The sequence below is a fragment of the Arvicola amphibius genome, chromosome 12 (genome assembly GCF_903992535.2).
Source record: "Arvicola amphibius chromosome 12, mArvAmp1.2, whole genome shotgun sequence".
Lineage (NCBI taxonomy): Eukaryota > Metazoa > Chordata > Mammalia > Rodentia > Cricetidae > Arvicola > Arvicola amphibius.
In genome coordinates this window covers 26,695,547-26,716,699 of record NC_052058.2, presented here as the reverse complement: position 1 = coordinate 26,716,699, position 21,153 = coordinate 26,695,547, and the positions used below count along the sequence as shown (strand labels likewise).

Below are 21,153 nucleotides of genomic sequence, written 5' to 3'. Positions count from 1 at the left end.
CTATCCAAACTACACATAAGAAGCACCGCACCGGGACACAGCCAGGAAGAGAATCTGACTCCAGTCATCAGTTCTGGGAGTAAGGGTATAGTATTTCCTCCCTGGATCCCTAGAAACCTACTGTTAAATGAGTATATGTAAAGGTACATGTTGCTTTTCATGAATGATCTGGGTTGCAAAGAGAAAAATGAGCGTGGCAGGTCCATAACCAGCGTTGAACTGATGGCAAAAACAAGAAACCTGTCCCCATTGACTGGCAGACCTCACCTCTGTCTGAAGTATCTCAAGGTACCAATAGACTTGGTCTTCTGAGAATGTTCTCGAACTACACGGAAGCTTTTTGCCATTATGCTATAAACCACAGCAGTTCTTTTCTAACATGACTGAAGAACTTCTGTCACATCAAGCCCCATATCTCTTTCCTAGCCCAAGATCCTGAATTTTTCACGTTGCTCCTCTAAGATTGCCACAGTTGAATGGTTTGCAGCTGGCTCCTTGAACCACCTAAATTATATTTTTTCATAAACTGTAAACCTTCGTTCAAGGTTAATCTCTCATTTGCTTTGCTTATGGATGTTGGATGGCTACCCTCCCTCCCCTGCACTGCTTTGTACCTTCTTCAAAGCCAAACTGAGCACCTTTGGGTGAAAGTCAGGTATGTGCGTCTTCTCTGTTCTGTTCCCTAGATTTCTTTTATTTTATATTTTAATTTTTTTATTATTTCTATTGAGCTGTATATTTTTCTCCACTTCCCTCCCTTCCTCCCCCTCCCCTTCTACCCTCTCCCATAATCCCCATGCTCCCAATTTACTCAGGAGATTTTGCCTTTTTCTACTTCCCATGTAAATTAGATCCATGTATGTCTCTCTTAGGGTCCTCATTGTTCTCTAGGTTTTTTGGGATTGTGAATTGTATGCTGGTTTTCTTTGCTTTATGTCTAAAAGCCACTTATGAGTGAGGATATATGCTATTTGTCTTTCTGGGTCTGGATTATCTCACTCAATATTATGTTTTCTAGATTCATCCATTGGCTGGAAAATTTCAAGATGTCATTATTTTTTCTGCTGTGTAGTACTCCATTGTGTAAATGTACCACATCTTCTTCATCCATTCTTCAGTCGAGGGGCATTTAGGTTGTTTCAAGGTTCTGGCTTTGACAAACAATGCTGCTGTGAACATAGCTGAGCACATGTTTTTCTGGTGATTGAGCATCCTTTGGGTATATACCCAAAAGTGGTATTGCTGGGTCATGAGGTAGGGTGTTTCCTAATTTTCTGAGAAATCACCATACTGATTTCCAAAGCAGTCATACCAGTTTGCACTTCCACCAGCAATGCAGGAGTGTTCCCTTCACCCCACAACCGCTCCAGCATAATCTCTCTTCAGTGTTTTTGATCTTGGCCATTCGTAGAGGTGTAAGATGGAATCTCAGAGTTATTTTGATTCACATTTTTCTAATGACTAAAGATGTTGAGAATTTCCCTAAGTGTCTTTCAACCATTCTAGAATCATCTGTTGAGAGTTCTCTGTTTAGGTCTATCTCTCAATTTTTATTGAATTATTTGTTCTTTTGGTGACCAATTTCTTCAGTTCTTTGTATATTATGGCGATCAGCCCTCTGTCTGATGTGGGGTTAGTGAAGATCTTTTCCCATTCTGTAGCTGTCGTTTTGTCTTGTTGATGTGTCCTTTGCTTTATAGAAGCTTTTCAGTTTCAGGAGGTCCCATTTATTAACTGATTCTCTCAATGTCTGTGCAGCTGGGGTTATATTTAGGAAGTGGTCTCCTGTTGCAATGCATTCAAGTGTACTTCTCACTTTCTCTTCTATAAGATTCAGTGTGGCTGGCTTTATGTTGAGGTCTTTGATCCATTTGGACTTGAGTTTTGTGCATGGTTATAGATATGGGTCTATTTTCATTCTTCTACATGTTGATATCCAGTTATGCCAGCACCATTTGTTAAATATGCTTTTTCTATTTTATATTTTTTGCTCATTATCAAAAATCAGATATTCGTGGGTGTGTGGATTGATAGCTGGGTCATCGATTCAGTTCCATTGGTCCTGCTGTCTGTTTTTATGCCAATACCAGGCTGTTTTCAGTACTGTAGCTCAGTAGTAGAGTTTGAAGTCAGGGATTGTTATACCTCCAGATGTTCCTTTATTGTAGGATTGTTCCTTTATTCCAGGATTGTTTTGGCTATACTGTTTTTTTTTTTTTCATGTGAAGTTGAGTATTGTTCTTTGGAGGTCTGTGAAGAATTTTGCGGGAATTTTGATGGGTATTGCATTAAGTCTGTAGTCTGTTTTTTGTCAAGATTGTGTTTTTAATATGTTAATTCTACCTACCCAAGAACATGGGAGATCTTTCCATTTTCTACTGTCTTCTTCAATTTCTTTCTTCAAAGTTTTAAAGTTCTTGTCATACAGGTCTTCCACTTGTTTGGTTGGAGTTACTCCAAGATACTTTACATTATTTATGGTTATTGTAAAGGGTGATGTTTCTCTAATATCTTTCTCATGTGTATAAAGGAGGGCTACTGATTGTTTTGAGTTAATCTTGTATCTTGCTACATTACTGATAGTGTTTATGAGTTGTAGAAGTTCCTTGGTAGAATTTTTGCAGTCACATATGTAAACTATCATATCAGCAAATAGTGAGAATTTGACTTTTTCTTTTCCAATTTTTACCCCTTGATCTCCTTTTGCTGTCTTATTGCTCTAGCTAGAACCCCAAGTACTATATATAGATATGGAGAGAGTGAACAATCTTCTCTTGTTCCTAATTTTAGTAAGATTGCTTTGAGTTTCTCTCCATTTAGTTTGACGTTGGCTATTGGCTTGCTATATATTGCCTTTATTATGTTTATGTATGTTCCTTGAATCCCTGCTCTCTCCATGATTTTATCATGAAGGGATGTTTTATTTTGTCGAAGTTTTTTGACATCAAATCAGATTATTATGTGTTTTTTTATTCAATGTGTCTATTTAGTGGATTATATTGTCAGATTTTCATATGTTGAACTATCCCTGCATCTCTGGGATAAAGCATACTTGGTAATGGTAGATAATTTTTCTCATGTGTTCTTGGATTGGGTTTGCCAGTATTTTATTGAGCATTTTTGTATCAGTGTTCATGAGAGGCATTGGTCTTTAATTCTCTTTCTTAGTAATATCTTTGTGCGGTTTGGGTATCAGGATAATTGTAGCCTCATAAAAAGAGTTTGGCAATGTTCCCTCTGTTTCTATTGTGTGGAACAATTTGAGGAGTATCAGTATTAGTTCTTTGAGAATCTTGTAGAATTCTGTGCTGAAACCATCTGGCCCCAGAATATTTTTGGCTGGGAGACTTTTGATTACTGTTTCTATTTCTTTGGCAGTTATATGTCTATTTAATTTGCTAATCTGATCTTGATTTAATTTTGGTAAGTGAAATTTATCCAGAGAGTTGTCCATTTTCTTTAAGTTTTCCAATTTTGTGGAGTACAGGTTTTCAAAGCATGACCTGATGAGTCTCTGGATTTCTTCCATGTCTGTTGTTATGTTCCCCTTTTCATTTCTGATTTTATTAATTTGGATATTCTCTCTCTGCCTTTTGGTTAGTTTGGATAAAGGCTTGTCTATTTTGTTGATTTTCTTGAAGAACCAACTCTTTATCTCATTGATTCTTTGTATCGTTTTCTTTGTTTCTATTTTGTTGATTTCAGTTCTCAATTTGGTTATTCCCTGTGGTGTAGTCCTTCTCTGTGAGTTTGCTTCTTTATGTTCTAGAGTTTTCAGGTGTTGTGTTAACTCACTAAGTGTGGGGTGTTTCTAGCTTCTTTATGTAGGCATTTAGTGCTATGAACTTTCCTCTTTGTTTGGCTGGGGACTTCAGCCCAGCCCCTGGCATCCAAATATACAAGGAGTCTAAAAAATGTTTAGTTAAAAGTGTCACCTCAGCCCCTAACATCCTTACACAAAAAAGCCTGGAATGTTTGGCTGGGGGTTTCACCCTAGTTCCTGGCATAAGCTCCTTTCCCTGAGAGTTGCCTCAATTCAGACCCCACCTCCAAGAAAGCCCGCCAAATGATGACCCCTCCCCAAGGAGGGTAAAGATCACTCCCACAGGCTATTTAAACTGCCCCCCCCCACAGAGAATGAACAGGGGTCTCCCGGTTTTCCATGGTCATTTCCATTCTCCTTTCCCCCTTTCTGTGTTTTCCCAGGGAGCCTCCCAGGAGTGTTGGCATCCATTAAACCTTTGGTCTGACTGGGATTATTGCATCAGCAGAGAGATTTGTTGGTCGAAAAAAATACTTTACAAACACTTAACACTGCCTTCACTGTGTCCCATAAACTGTGCATGTTGTGTGGTCATTTTCATTGAATATTATGAAGTCCTTAATTTCCTCCTTGATCCATTGATAATTCAGGTAAGCATTGTATAATTTCTTTGTGTTTGTTGGCTTTCTGAAATTAGTGTTACTGTTGAATTCTAATTTTAAGCCATGGTGATTCAATAAGAGAGTTATTCCAATTTTTTTGTATCTGTTGAGGTTTGCTTTATTACCTAGTATGTGGTCAATTTTTGAGATGGTTTCATGAGTTCTGAGAGGAAGGTATATTCTTTTATGTTTGGATGGAATATTCTATGGATGTCTGTTAAGTCCATTTGAGTCATAACATCTGTTAGTTCCCTTATTTCTCTGTTAAGTTTCTGTCAGGCAGACCTGTCCTGTGGTGAGAGTGGGGTGTTGAAGTCTCCCACTATTAGTGTGTGGGGTTTAATGTGTGATTTAAACCTTAGTAGTATTTCTTTACATATGAGGGTGCCCTGGTATTTGGGGCATAGATGTTCAGTATTGAGATTTCTTCTTGATAGATTTTTCCTGTAACAAATATAAAATGTCCTTCTTTGTCTCTTTTGACTGATTTTAGTTTGAAGTCTATTTTGTTAGATATTAGGATAGCTATAACAATTTGATTCTTAGGATCATTTGATTCAAAATATTTTTCTCCATCCTTTACTCTGAGGCGATGTCTATCTTTGAGGTTGAGGTGTGTTTCTTGTATGCAGCAGAAGGATGAATTCTGTTTTTGTGTACCTATGTCTTTTTATAGGTGAGTTGAGTCCATTTATATTAAGGAATATTAATGACCAGTGATTGCTAGTTCCTGTTATTTTAATTTTCATTGCTGATGATGTTATTGTATGTGTTTTTTCTTTCTTTGGGATTTGCTGCTGTGAGATCATCTATTGTCTGTGTTTTTGTAGATATAGCCAACTTCCTTGGGTTGGAGTCTTCTTTCTAGTACTTTGTGTAGGGCTGGGTTTGTGGACAGGCATTGGTTAAGTCTTATTCTATCATGGGATATCTTGTTTTGTCTGTCTATGGTGATTGAAAGTTTTGCTGGGTATAGTAGTCTGGGCTGGCATCCATGGTCTCTTAATGTCTGTATAAGGCTTGACCATAACCTTCTGGTTTTCATTGTTTCCACTGAGAGTCAGGTGTAATTCTGATAGTCTGCTTTATATGTTACTTGGCCTTTTTCCTTTGCAGCTCTTAATATTCTTTCCTTATTCTGCATGTTTTGTGTTTTGATTATTATGTGGAGTGAGACTTTTTTTTGGTCCAGTCTATTTGGTGTTCTGTGAGCTTCTTGTATCTTCAAAGGCATGTCCTTCCTTAGGTTGGGAATGTTTTCTTCTATGGCTTTGTTGAATATAATTTCTGTGCTTTGAGTTGGACTTCTTCTTCTGTCCCTATGAGATTTGGTCTTTTCATGGTGCCCATATTTTCTGGATACTATATGTTAAGTTTTTATTAGATTTAACATTTTCTTTGACCAATGAGTCTATTTCCTTTATTATATTTTCAACGCTTGAGATTCTCTCTTCCATCTCTTGTATTCAGGTGTTTATGCTTGCATTTGAGGTTCCTGAACATTTTCTCATATTTTCTGTTTCCAGAATTCCCTCAGTTTGGTGTTTTCTTTAATGTCTCTATTTAAGCTTTCAAGTCTTGAATCATTTCTTTCACCTGTTTGATTGTTTTTTTCTTGTATTCCTTTAAGGAAATTGTTGATTTCTTCCAATTTTTGTTTGTCTTTTCCTCCATTTCTTTGAGGGAACTTTTCATTTCCTCTTTAAATGCCTCATTCTTCTAAAGTTATTTTTCGTGTTATTTTCCTCTGCTTTATCTGCATTGGAGTGTTCAAGCCTTGCTGTTGTAGAGTCACCAGATTTTGTTGGTGTTGTCTTGCTCTTTGTGGTGTTGAGTGCGTTCTTACCTTGTTTATCCATCTTTTCCTCTGACTGGTATAGTTGTGGCTGTGTCTCTGGTAATCACTCTTCCAGCTGCCAGTGGATCCAAGACTCAGATGATTGATCCTCGTGGTGCAGACAGGAACAGAGTTCCTGTCACCACAGAGGTCACTCAGAATTCAGGGAGGTTGCTCTGTGCTCTCAGAGGCCACTCTGCAATCCTGGAGGTTGTTCAGGCCTGATCCCATGGAAGTCGCTAGCTCTGATCTGTTTTTTCAGAGTACACTTCCTTGTACCTGCTCCTGCAGAGGTTGCTGGCTTGGGCCTGCTTTGGTGAAATTTGCTGGCTTGGGCCTGCTCCTGCAGATGTCCCTGGCTCGGGTCTGTTCCTTTGGAAGTCACTGACTTGAGCCCAGTCCTGCTGAGGACACTAGCTCAGGCCTGCTCCCTTGGAGATCATTCTTACCTGCTTCCATGGATGCCCCCGGCTGGAGCCTGGTCTCACAGAGGTCGCTGCCTCAGGCCTGCTCCCATGAAGGTCGCTGGCTCGAGCCAGCTCCTGCAGATGTCCCTGGTTTGGATCTGCTTCCAGGAGGTCTCTGTCCTGGCTCTACTCCTACAGAGGTTGCTGGCTCAGGCCTGGTTCTGTAGAGGTCACTGGCTCAGGCCTGTTCCCTCATAGGTCACTCCCTCATCTGTTCCATGCATTTTCATGTCTATCCTTCTTCACACCAATGCCAACTCTTGGTACTCTTAAATAGTGTCCTTATCTGGGGTAGCTTGTTTGATCCTAATTTATTCTTGCTACACCCTTTTTTGGTTTGTATTTGTATTTGCATATTTGTGTACATGTAGTTGCACAAGTGTTTGCATATATATATATGTATATATATACATACATACATACATACATATGCATGCAGAGACCAGAGTACTGCCTTAGTTGTCATTCCTCAAGTACTGTTCACTTTTTTCTTTCTCTCCTTCTTACTTCTTCCTTCCTTCCTTCCTTCCTTCCTTCCTTCCTTTCTTCCTTCCTTCCTCTCTCTCTTTTTTCTTTCTTTTGAGAGAGAGAGAGGGAGTGGTGGGGGAGACTAAGTAATTTCTTGGTCTGAAACTTACCAAGTAAGTTAGGTTGTGTGGTCAATGAGTCCCAGGGCTCTGCCTGTTTCTGGTACCCCAGTACTGAAATTATAAAGTACACAATGGCTTTTCAACTTTATCTTCAGTTCCTGGAATTGTATGCACTGGCTGTTTTTCTAGAGGACCTGGATTCAGTTCCCAGCACCTACAAGGTACTCAAAACCATCTATAATTCTTGCTCCAGGGGATTTGATGTCTTCTTCTGGCCTCTGTGGGCCTCAAGACACTCATGGTATGCAGAAATACATGGAGACAAAACAACTCTACATATTAAATACAGCTTTAAACAAAGTCAAACTGTCAAACTTTCACCAAGGTCATTGTTAGCTGAGGTTTTTATGAATAGCCTTTTAAACATGACAAAATTATAGTTCATCTTACTTAACTAAGGCATTATTTTTTAAAAAGAATTTTGAATGGGTCTTGGGTTTTGTCAAATGTTTTTTTTTTTTTTTCCATCAAATGCTAGGCTAGCGTATCTTCTGATCTTTGGGCTGTGATTGCACATTTCTCTCCCCAGATCCAGGGGATTCTATGTCACAGCTCTTCCTCTTTGTGTAGATATTCTAACTTCTTCCAGGAGAATTCCCAATTGTTAGTAGAAGCATCTTTGCAATTCCAGCATTTGAATTGTGCCACCACATGCTTCTGCTGATCACCTCTCATCCATGTTGTGGCTTTTTGGTTCTTGAGATGACATGGGAATTTGCTTGGATTTTTGTCTGTTGTTGATTGGGGTTTTTTTGTATTCAGGACATTATGTATTTTTTATGTGTCTCTAGATTCTGTTAATCTTTTTTTATTTTAATTTAAGAGAAGGAATGACTTTCAGCTTGGCTGGGGTAGGGCAGGTATGTTGTGGCAAAGCTCTTGGCGGTCTTGTCACCAGAAGGGACTGGAGTTTCTAGGAAGTTTGGTTGCTGCTACTATTTTTATTTTTCCCAAGGGGAAATGATAGAGCATCATAGAAATCAGCTATAGGAAATTTTAGAGAACTCAAAATTGAATAGAGCCTCCATCACGTTTCCCCAGGTTTTCCTTCAACACATCCTCATTGTGTTCCACAGTACTGATGGGATGAGCCACTCTTGGGACATTTAGGATATGGCAGTCCACAGACCAGCCGTCTCTTGTGAAGCTTACACATTATCCCAAAGGATACTGCAATGATACTTCGATACATCATACCAAGTGAGAAAAGAGAAATAAGAAGTGGATTCAATTTTTCTTGAGATCTCATTAAAAACCATATCCTCTCTGTGGTACCAAAAGAGACATTGAGCACATACAAGATCTGCTTCTGGAGAGAGGAAAACAAAGCCAATCTAATAGATTCAAAAGTAGCAGGCAGCTGATTAAAGTATAATTATTTTACTGTCATGATTTTATATGTGCTTCTTAGTAAACATTCCACAACCTGGAGTACACTGCAATGGCCACAGTGAATACATATTATATTCAATAAGATTTTAATAATAAATTAGATAGAACAGCTGTGAATAATGCCAATAACAGAGACGGGGTATGCCCAGATCCCTGCTTTCCTGCCCAGTGGTAGCTCCTACCTCCTTGTTGGTCCTGTCCGCTTGCACCAGGGTTCCATTCAGACAAGGTTCCACGTAGTGAAGCTCCTCATTATACTGCAAAGGGTAGAAACAACCAAGAAAAAAAAACAATGAATGAAGAGCCCAAAGGGTCCCAGTTAACAGTCAAAGGGTACATGGTCACACAGGAAGTCGTCAGCATCACCACAGGCTCTAGTCACTCAGACAACCAAGTGCTAAAGACAAACTCGTTTGAGAGAAATCTGAAGAGTCCATGCTAGAGCCCAGGATGGCTCCTACTGCTAACCACTCATCCTTCAACAGTGACTGGGCAGACAGCAGTTATACAAGCATGAAGGAGCAGATAGATCGGGTGGTACAGGTTCAGCTCCAGCCTCAGCCTCACAGAACTAAGAGATACCTGTGTTGGTCACACACAGGAGGGGACATAACGGAGGACAGGAGTGGTTCTGATATTCTCAGTAACCGTGGAAAGGGGTGTCTGTGTGCAGGGGGGTGTTGGTGATACTCCTGTTATATAATGATACCATCTATATGACTTTTTCAATACGTGTCTTTCCCAGCAATCCAGAATGTGACCCTTAATTTTTGTCCTCTGCACATGACCCTTTCAAGGGCTTTGATGGGTTCTGGACATTTGGATTGGCTGACCACTCAAGTGTCTTCGTCGGTCCACAGCGAAGGCATGCTCTGTCAGCCTTTCTTCTCTGCTCATCCCTCCCAGGTCTCTTCCTTTCCTTTGACCTCTGTCACTGAGAACCGTACCAAGAGCTCCTCTGCCTGGCTGCTGCTTTCCCTGGCTGACCCAGGCTCATTCTCTGGGTTGGTTCAGTCCCATACCCACTGGGAAAGAGCCTCAGGTGCAAGAGAAGAACTCAGTCAACGCTCTTTCCTGTGTACTCTATATAATGTCTAGTTTCCTTCAGCAGGAGCCTCCTGCTCACTGGGAAACCCCATCCTTAACTGTGCCCCCTGATCACCTGATACTGTGATTGACCAAGACCAACTGTGCAGCACACATATTGTTGCCCTGAACTAAACCCACAGTAGGTGCCCCAATCCATTTCATCAGTAAAAGCCCTATGGCATTTCCAATTTATCAGCCAAATAAAACCAGAGCTGCAGAGGGAAGGAAGAGACTAGAAGCATCTTTCACATGCGCTCTAGAACACTGAGGATGTGACTTTTAAGACTGTTATCAGTGAGCACCATGGGAAGACCAGCAAATCACAGAGTGAAAAACCGGCTAGCATGGGACACTCCCTCTGGATACTTGCAGGACTGTACCTGCAGCTGCTATAACAGAGGATGGAAGCAGCAGCACAGCACACAGAGAAGCTGCCTAAGGGGTGGGGCAGGGTGGTGCTGCTCCAGGCAGTTAATTGTTTGAGAGCCCTCCCTTCATTCAAATCCAAGATAAGCTTCATTTGTAGTTTGACTCAGCCTCAAGGACTTCTGTGCTCATTCTCACAGACAGGGAGCCTTGGGAAATCAAGCTGCCAAAGACATCAGTGACCTCAGTGACTAAGTAGGGAGCAGTGTCCAGGCTCACATCCAGATGTCTGACCTCACAGTCACTTTGTTTGAGAATTTCAGCATCCTCTGCACCCCAAGGCCCCTTCACTTCCCACCAGGCTCACCTTTGCCCCCTTAGGCCTTTGCTTCTGGTCTTGCAAATGCATCTGGAAATTTTCATTTGTCCTCTGAAAGACTGAGAAAATGTGGGTCTGCCTCATCCCCACTCCCTACCACCAAGTGTGGGGATCTAACCGAGGACCTATTTTTCTTTGCCGGACAGCTCTTCTCGGGGTAGTGGATGTTTGGTAGTGAGAGAGACTGGTTCGGCTAGATTTCTGGGGGTTTGTGGTAATGTTCTGTTTCTGGAATTGGTCAGCTATACTAACCAAATGTGTTCATTTTGAAATCTTTCTTAGAGCGGTATGTAGATTGTGCATAGTTTTGTTATATTAAATAGAAAATTCTTTTAAAAAATAGATGTTTGCTATGCTGGAGTTAGTAGCTGAGGAACAGGGTGTGACATTTCATTTCCAGATGGGAAGTCACCTCTGGATTCAGGAAGGATCTACACAGGTCAACATAAGGGTGTCTCCATAATTCTTCTGCACTTTGGAGGAAAATGGCTGCTGGAGAGGCAGCCATTCCCTTCTCCCTTACCTCCTCTGCATAAACAATATCTTTGCCGTATAAGTGGTCTTAGCCAATCACAGGTAGTCAGCCATGCTCTACTAGATGCCCTGCTCTACTAGATGATTCTCTAGTAGATGCTCTACTAGATGATGCTCTACTAGATGATGCTCTACTAGATGCTCTACTAGATGCTCTACTAGATGATGCTCTACTAGATGCTCTACTAGATGCTCTACTAGATGATGCTTTACTAGATGCTCTGCTAGATGATGCTCTACTAGATGCTCTATTAGATGCTCTACTAGATGCTTGCTTCCAGATCCTCTTTGCTGCCAGGGTTAGTGAATCATGAGCCACCAATGGGACATAAAGGAAGTTTTTAGTGTATTTTCCTCAACCGTTCTCCTGTTCTTAAAAGAAAATTCACCCATGTTTACCTATCCCTTCCTTCCTCCTTGGGGTGCCATTGTCCAGGGGCAACTTCACAACAATGAGGTGACACAAAAAGCACAGGGAAAGGAAGAGAAAACAAGAAGATGGGGCCAACATGGGTCTACCACTGATGCCCTCTGGACTACAGAACCAAGACTTCATCTGCTCTCCTGCTAGGTCCTTCCATCATGTTATTAGATGAATACACATGGAGGCAACCTTTGAACCTATTCTGTAACTCAGACCCTCTTCGGGTCCCAGTTTGGTTCTTGCTTTTTTAAATAATGTATATATAATGTGTGTGTGTGTGTGTGTGTGTGTGTGTGTGTGTGTGTGTGTGTGTGTTGGTACAGGTGCACATGCATGTCATAGTTATATATAGATATCAGACAACAACCTTACATGTTGGTGTTCACTTTTTATGGAGACTGAGATCCTGTCACTCATCACTGCACATGCCATGTTAACTGGCTTAGGAATTTGTGGAGATTCTCTGGTACCATCCATCTTTCCATGGGAATACTGGAAAAACAGAAGTGTGCTACCATGGCTGGCTTTACATGGATTCTGGGAATCTGTACTCAGGTCCTGGTGCTTGCAGGACAAGCATGTTACCCATTGAGACATCTCCCCACCCTTGTTCTTGCTCTTATTCTTGCATTTTCCAGGTAATTTAAAAGAGTTTCGCCAACACTCTTCCTAACACACACTCTCAAAGGCAAACTCCTTTGGTTGTAGAGTCCAAAATTATCATTAGGACAACTGGCACCAAGTCCTGTGCTGCTATGTACACCGCGGGGCTAAGCCTCACTAACCCCATGTCCTCATACCTACCCAGCGTATGGTAACCACTAAAGTGGACCTGTGGACATGTAGGGAGGTGACATATCTCAGTGAATGCTCTTTGCTAATACAGCACCTAGCACAGGCTGGGGGAGGGGCTCAGGGGGCTTAAAAGCAAAGAAGATGGGAAACTTAGTCCTCATCATGGAGGTACATGCGCAGTAATGAGAACCAGGCTCACTCTCGCTGCACACCCAGAGTAGAGGAATCTGCTCTTCTGAACCCCAGCCAGCTTGTTAGTGGCAGCATCCAAGCTTGCAGTTTCTTAATTTCCCCTGACAATATCAGGGCTGAGCTGACCCAGCAATCTGGTCTGTATCACTGTGAGGAGCAGAAGTGGCCATGTGTAGAGAGACATGGTACAAGTCTAGCTGCTGAATCAAGAAAGCCCACTGGCCACACAAGCTCCTCAAACTCCCAAGGGACCAACTGCAAATGGTGCCCTGCACATGAATGCATTTTTAAAGCTCCAGTGGCTCCCCATTTGGACACCTTTCAGCTGGTACATGTTTAGAGATGCTCCCCAGATGTTTTGCTGTTTTTATTCTGTATGTGTGTACGTGTAAGGAATGTATATGGATATGTTCTTGTGAAGGTGTACATGTGTGTATGTGGGCACATGTGTGTGCATGCATGCAGAAGCCAGAAGTCAAGTTTAGGCATTTTTCTCTATTATTATTCACCTTATTTATTGAGACAGAGTCTCTTACTGAACTTGGAGATCATTGATTGGCTATACTGGCTGGCTAATGAACTCAAGGGATCTGCCTGTCTCTCTCCCTCCCTCTAGTAGCACCAATGTTATAGACACTTGGAAGCTATGTGTCTAGATTTCACATCTTGGAGACCTAAAATCAGATCTTTATACTTGAACAACAAGCACTCTACTGACTGAGCTGTTTTCCCAACTCCAGTATTCCCTGGATTTATGCTTTATGAATCAATAGCATGAGATGGTCACATCAGTTTATATTGAAGATGTGGTCATCTTCCTTTTGGGGTTAACACAAATAGTCCCTGGTTTTGCTACATACAAGCTGGGTCACTTGGCCAAGGTTTTGCAGCTTCATGAGCCACAGGGTTTGGAGAAATCTGGGGTCACTGTCCCTGCCAGAGACTCACTGTGATGATGAATGAGCATGCTCAAGGTCCTGGCATGAAGGAAGAAGAGGCAGGCCACCAAATATGCACGCTCAGTGTAGACGAGAGGAAGGAGGGAGGTATGGGAATGCAACATGTAGACAGTAGACACAGTGACAGACTGACAGATGGGGTAGGACAAATGGAGAGGAGCTGGGAGTAGACAGGACTGCTCTTGGGAGCAGGGGCCATGACCTCTTGGTTTCCTCTGAAGAACATTGTATATACATTTGTGGGAGACAAAGTGCTGCTTCATTGAGCACAAATGAACAACTTAATGCCAGAGACAGAAACCTGGGGTTCTACTTCGCACTCTACACCACACTCTGAGCTCTCACAGGGACCCAGGTCTCTAGCAAACTAGGAGATGAAGCATTGCCAGATCCTTCCCAGGAAGGTGTCTACCACAGAACTCTTCATTCCCCCGTTTGCTCACTGAACGTTAGCTCTTAGTCTACTATGTGCCAGACATGTGAGCACTGGCTCAGTCTGCTCACGAGCATCAGCACCGAGTGACCATAAACAACGTTTCTTGCCTTTCCATTATAAATGAACATATTCATATCTCTGCTTTTCTTTTTCATGATAAAAAGTGTTTATCTCTCACAACGAAGGGGTTCCTCTGAATCCAAACCAGGCTGCCATGATCTTCAGAAGACTATGTCTTAACACTCCAATCTCTTGTTGAAGGACTATGTTCCTCTCTCAATCAACCATCATATGCGAGGCCAAGTAGCAACAGCATATCACCATGTGTCTTCTCCATCCTTCTGCTCAGTCTCTGTAAGCATTTCCTATATCTCCTGTTCCAAGGGCACAGCACAATTTTCAGAAAGAAGGCTATTAGGAAGGTCAAGCTTTAACCTCAATCCTTGAAGGACCGGAACACTCTTGGGGAGAAGCTGAGAATAAGGAGATGGCCATGTAGTAGGAATCATATCATCTGTCTGCTTGTGCACAGCACAGCCTGAGGGCTGGTCAGTGCCCAGCTTGTCTCTGGGTTCTAGATGATGCTCAGGTACCTAATGATGATGAGATTCTAGATGATGCTAAGGTACCTGATGATGATGAAGTTCTAGGTGACGCTAACATACCTGGGCTTCAAATCAGAAGCCCACCTTGATGGAAGAGAATACTACATCTTTCAGATTTGATGGGACAGACTATCAGTTACCTAGACACTGGGATGAGAGAAGACCCAGTAAAAGGGGAGAGGCTTCCAGGCAAGTCACCCCATATCACCCTGGAAACTGAGACTCCATCTGATGTCATGTACATAGCTGACTGGACTTGTATGATATGCCCTGACTCTCTCAATGCAGTCCGATTCTTTCTCCAGTTTTCCCCATGTCCTCCCCCATCCCAATCAGTTCCAGACACAATAAATTATCTCCTGAAGTGAAGTGTGTGTGTGTATGTGTGTTTGTGTGTGTATGTGTGTGTGTGAGAGAGAGAGAGAGACAGAGAGAGAGAGAGAGAGAGAGAGAGAGAGAGAGAGAGAGAGACTCACAACCTGAAAACGGCGCTTGCCTTTTCAGTAAACTCCTTCCCCCTACCATCCCTGAACCAACCTGTGACTTAGGCCTACTGTCTATATCCTTCAAATACCAGCCTAGTCGTCACCTACTAAGACACTGTCACCAAATGTCCCATGGTTTGCATGTTCTAGCCCTGTCCTTGGCAGGCTCTCTCCCACAAGGTACTGGCTTCATTGTACCATGAGTGCCTGTTCCTGGGCTTCCTCACCAGACAGTCACCCACAGAATCTCGGGGGTCATGAGGCAGATGGCTATCTTCTACAGCAGCCTAGCACCTCACACCAAGCACACAGCCATGTTTATTAGACCTACTGACCACAATAATAAAAGGGCAAAAAAGCAAGAGTACAGAGAAACTCACTGATGACACAAGGAAAAACTGAAGTTTAAAACTAAAAAATAGAATCTCTATCCATTTCCAAACAACAGATTGATAAGCTGGCACTAAAGGAATGAGTAGGTATGTCCTAGAGACTCTGGGGTTCTAGCAGCAGCCCATCATATTTAAAGTCCATAAGCTGGCTTGCTCATGGAAGCAATGGAGGAAGCCCCATTGCTCCATTTTAGGAAGCTGATACAAATGAGACTCAATTAAAAAAGTTAATAGTCTCGCGGCTGTATCTTTAATTAAATGCACTTTAGGATGACAATATAGGAAGTATGGAAGGAAGCAGAGGAAACCACAATATTTTCACCAAGGCAAGGTATCTTTCAGCTTACCAAAGTATCTTCTGAAATTAGAAAAACAACTGGCTGAAATTAGCAGCACAGTACTAACCAGCAAAGAAAGTGAACACCAACCCATGCCTCATGATAGTGATGATTGCTTTGTAAAGGGGAGCCACGGCAAAGAGTATGGGAGAATTAGTTCTCAGAAAAACAACAACAGCGGTAAATTACAGAGCACCAGAATTGTCTAGGATGAACTCGCAAATGAGTCTCTTCTTCATACCATTTGCATAGTCCTGAACTGCAGGAGGCCTTTAAATTGATTTCACAATGCTGGCCCAGTTAATGTGGTGTTCACTTAATGCCTGACCTAGGCTTCTGTAAAATCCATTTCTCAACTTCCCAGTAGCAGATGGAATTAACACCCTCATTTTTATGATAATGCTGTTCATTTAATGCATGGCTTGGAGGAAGACTTCCAAGTCAATGAGGAAATATATGCTCTTTTTCATGTCATAATTTAACCTCAAATTCTAACTCCAACTGCACAAACCCCTCTATTTCCCCTGTTCTTTATAAATTCCAGCAGCTAATTCATTAGCTCTAGGTAGATTTTTCAATATCCTGCCCATCAAAGATAAAAGTGTTCATCCATTCATATTTATTCTCTGGAAAAACCCAGATTGTGAGTTTTTCAATATAATACATAAGATATACTTGACAATGAATTTAATGAAATGTAATCATTCAAATGGCCATGAAATATCTTTCCTACTATTTGAATGTCCCCTGCCTTCCTGCATTATGATACTGAAATCAAAGACAAGGATAAATTAGATTTGCCTAAACAAAACCCTACAGTGCACGAAGACTTCCAGGACTGAAAGTAAGGAGTGTTTTCTTGCCTTTCTCTCTCTAAGATGCTTCCTCAAACATCTACCTGGGGAGGAAAAGAAGGTTGGCCATACAGCAAAGGCTGCCACAGGAATGTCCTCTCAAGCAGCGAAATTCTGGAAGAACCATGCACTCACACGGGCAGGGCATTTTGCATAGAGGAGCAACCACCTTCATGCATGCACCTTCACCACTAGTTCAAGCCAGTAGCCATTCTAAAAAGACTTGGGGAAAAGCCACACTGTACTCTGGAGACACTATGCAAGGTGGGAGCGGGAGGAAATGCTACAGGGAAATAAGAGTCCCTAAAGAAAACTAGTGTGTGATGCACTGAGTACTAGAAGATACAACTCAAGGGAATGCAAGTGACAGCTGATCCCCTCTGAATCTTCAGCTCTGGCCTCCAGCCATCCAGAAGATGCGAACTTCCACACTACTTGGTGGATACTGTGGTAGGGCTGATGCGATATTCGCTGGTGTGGCAATTTCATCTATATATTATCAATCAAACGCACGCCCCACCTCACAAGCATGCACACTGTATCTTCAGTGCGTTCCAGGTCATGGAGAGATAGCTCATCCACTGAACACCCTCAAATAGATGAGAGGGCCTCACAGTACAAAAGTAACATACATCTATAGCCAGCAAGAGGCTAGGGTAAACTTCTAATGTCAACTATATGTGACAAATACACTTAATTAAAATCAGACATAGAGACGAATTAGTAGGTATTCTGTAGAATATGATTCTATCTGTGAAAAAAATTATATAGGTTTAGGTTAGTTGGACAGCTCAGTAAAGGCACTTGCTGCTAAGCTTACAGACTGAGTTCAGTCCCCAGGACCCAGAGGCTAAAAGGAAAGAATAGATTCCTGAAGGCTGCCCTCTGATATCCAAAGATACACACATACTAAAATGTAATATAATTTTGAAGTATGTTGATGGAGGAGAGTTATCTGTCTATGTTACTTTCATTGGTTAATTAATAAAGAAAACTGCCTTGGCCCTTTAAGAGAACAGAAAATTAGGTAGGCGGAGTAGACAGAACAGAATGCTGGGTAGCAGGAGTGGGGAGATGCTTCAGGCAATCACCATAGTGAGTCACCATGATTCTCCTCTCTGAGATGGACGCAGGTTAAGATCTCTCCTGGTACGCCACACCTCGTGGTGCTACACAGTAATATAACCCATATTACTAAATATGGGTTAAAGGAAGATGTGAGAATTAACCAATAAGAGGCTGAAACTATGGGCCAGGCAGTGTTTTAAAAGAATACAGTTTCCGTGTAATTATTTTGGGCAAAGCTAGCCGGGTGGCGGGACACAGCCCCGCCGCTCGCTTCATTCTACAGTATGTGGACAGATATATAGACAAAATTGAAATAATTGTATCAGATGGAAGAATGAATAATCTGAATTGTTCAAAGAAATTTACAGGTTTTATTCATTCAAAGGCAATCACTATAGAAAGTTAGGATTAATTCATTGCCTTCCTATGTCAATTCACTGCTATATCCCATCTATTCACTTACACACACAAGGAGATCACGATCATAAGGGGTCAAGTAAAGCTATTCAGAGATCTTCATCATCACAATAACTGCACATAGTCTTAATGCGTGCTGGGAATTAAGAGACAGATGCAAGGTGATGGCCAATATTAACTGCCAATGGGATTTATTCTATAAGGAGATGATTCAGGGTAAAGAAAAAATATTTTCCCTCAACTATTCCATAATAGCTGGCTGTCTCCTTTTAATTAACTTAATCACCCTCTCCTCATTATTGCGTTGACACTGGATATCTTAATGAACTTACACAGATTATTCCACGTGATTGGCCGTGTTAACTGAACAATAAATTCTGACAGATAAAGGATGAAGGATGTAATTAGTTAGCTCCTCTTCTTCTGTGGATTTCTGATACTTCTGCGAGACATAATTAAAGATTAATAGGAGAGATAGTCTTGAATTTGCTGCGACTTATCTGTAAATGCTCCAGGATATGTGAGCCTCGGACCACATTTGCATAGCCACGTGGAGGCTGGCAGCTAGGGGAAATCCTGATTAGAAAGCCAATGGATTCTTGATCTGAAACCTCCTTGCAAAGCGTGAGGCCCTGAATTCAATGCCTACATGGTGAGATGGCCGAAGGGACGAGTCGTATTTTCTCCACTTCTGCACAAGAGAGCTAGAGCAAGCAAGTCAGCAAGGCTTCACTGTGGGCTTCCTTCCGACTGCCAGTTTGAGACAGTGATGTACACTGCTCTGTGCCTCTGCCTTCACGCCATGTGCACAGGACTGAGGTGAAAGGCCAACACAGCAGTGAGTTACTGAGGTTCTATGGGTGTGGGCTTCACACAGTGGGTACTCTAAAGACTAGTGGTTCTCATCCTTCTTAATGCTGTGACCCTTTGATACAGTTCCTCATGCTGTGACTCCCAACCATACAATTATTTTTGCTGCTACTTCGTATCTGTAATTTTGCGACTGGTATGAATCCTAGTGCAGATATCTGTGTTTTCCTGTGGTTTGGGGACCCCGTGAAAGGATCACTGGCTTCCCAAAGGAGTCGAGACCCACAGGTTGAGAAGCACTGATGTAGGCTGTATTATTCAGCCCTTAAACTCCTGCTGTTTTTCAGGCATTGACTAAGGGACTGGGCATACACGGTAATCAACTTCTGCACCCCAGTAAGGTAATCGTTTCCTTCTTTTCCAATTGCTCTTCTGAGCTTTAAAATATCACTACACTTATTAGGCATGTGTGTGTACATGGGTATGCGCACACACATGCGAGTATGCACACACACACATGCTTGTGCCGTGGAAAAGAACAGGTAGTGTTGTGGTGTTAGTTTATGAGTCCTGGGGATTGACTCGTGGCTGGGAAGCAAGCACCTCTTCCTTCTGAACCACCTTGCTGACACAGCTCAATGGCTTTTTAAAGCCTCGGCTTTACTGTCAGTTCCTTTGCTTTGTGGTTAAGCCTTTGCATCTGGAGGTCTCATCAGAAAATGTCGGAAGAGGACCCAGGCAACACCCTTGCTATTTAAGCACTCGCACCCTGACCTAGAGAAGAGAAGTTGGTGATCTGTGTCTTCCGACGGCTGCCCTAACACAGGAATCGAGGACATCACAATCCGTCCAAAGATATGGGAAGGCACACACCACAGAGGTGCATCCAAATGTCAATGCCCAAACTCCACATTTCTTGCCACACTACCTCCACTGTCACCTGCGACACAGAACACAGGATGTCCCAAACAGATGAATATGGCAAAGCACACCTATGCACCACATCCAAATGCCTAGCTGATCATGACAGAGGGGCAAAGTTCCTTGTGACTGAAATCTTTGAAAAGAGAGGGAGGTCTTTGAAAGGGAAGGGGCATAAGGTGCATGATGACAATCATATCAAAGAACAGTGAAGAACAAAAATAACTACAACAGAATACATCTCTCTTCATGTCTGTGTCACTGCCCAGCCATGGCTGGCTCTCTGGCCTACCATATCTTGGGACCCCAGAGATTTCACTGATGCTTTTTCTCGGCTCTTCCCTTGGAGAATATGCCCAAGCTGGCCTAACTCCTGGAGTGTTGGGGAGGAAAGATGTTGTATCTATGAAGTGCACACTACTCCCCATCTTCCAGTATCTCACCTTCCTGATGTTACCATCATGGACATGGGATTTACCTGGCTCCAAGTTCAATATCACATGAAAAATTCTGGCAGCCCATGGGACATCTTTTCTACATCTCTTCCTCAAAGATCCCCCAAAAGGCTGGAGATGCTGTTCGCTAACCTCAAAGAAGCAATGAATTCCAGAGCATTCTCAGTCTCCCTAGAAGACCCTCTACTGTCCCTGATTCACTGAACTGCATGTGGCCATAGCCAACCTTCATCCTCTGGTCCCCAGAACTTGCACATCAACAGCAACAGTGCGAATGACCTGACGCGCAAAGAGAGCACAGGGCAGGCACACTCACTGTGATGATGTTGAAGAAGTCATCGTCGCCCAGAGTGTCCAGAATCGAGGAGACTGTCTGCTTGGCAATGGTCAGGCGGAGTCCCTTCATGCTGCCACTGACATCCACTAAAATGACAACATCTTTTGGAGACGTTGCTGCCTGGATATACCTAAGTGGACAGAAAATTAAGTAAACATGAATTGTGGCCTCTCGATATTTTCTCTCAAAATTGACTAAGAGGTTTAAGCACTGCCTACCATTTCCTGTTCCTGCAGTCAAAGGCAATGACGCCATTCTCATCTGGTTCCCATTTAATCCCTAGAAGAAAAATGGGGGTGTTGAGAAACCCTGAAACTTCAAATGGTTATCTGCAGTACTTTAAGGCTGCTCTGCTTTGCTGACCAAATAGATGGGGTGAAAAATCACAGCCCAGGATCTCCTCATCGGCCATTCATCCAGCTCTGCAAAGTGCCCTCAGGCACCAGCCCTACAGCAAACAGGGCCTTAGCCCTTCCTGCTTCAGACAGTGAAATGAGACAGCCTCAGCAACATGCTGTCCATGGAG

The 21,153-nt window shown here is 42.4% G+C and overlaps 1 protein-coding gene across 1 annotated transcript in view; it reads right to left on the bottom strand.

Annotated features, from left to right (window-relative positions):
- Cacna2d3 (calcium voltage-gated channel auxiliary subunit alpha2delta 3) overlaps positions 1–21,153 on the bottom strand; it is an 842,461-nt gene that overhangs the window by 432,708 nt on the left and 388,600 nt on the right. The window contains 3 exon segments of the mRNA XM_038350066.1: positions 8,954–9,028; positions 20,607–20,757; positions 20,846–20,906. Of these exon segments, the coding sequence (XP_038205994.1) occupies positions 8,954–9,028; positions 20,607–20,757; positions 20,846–20,906 (287 nt within the window).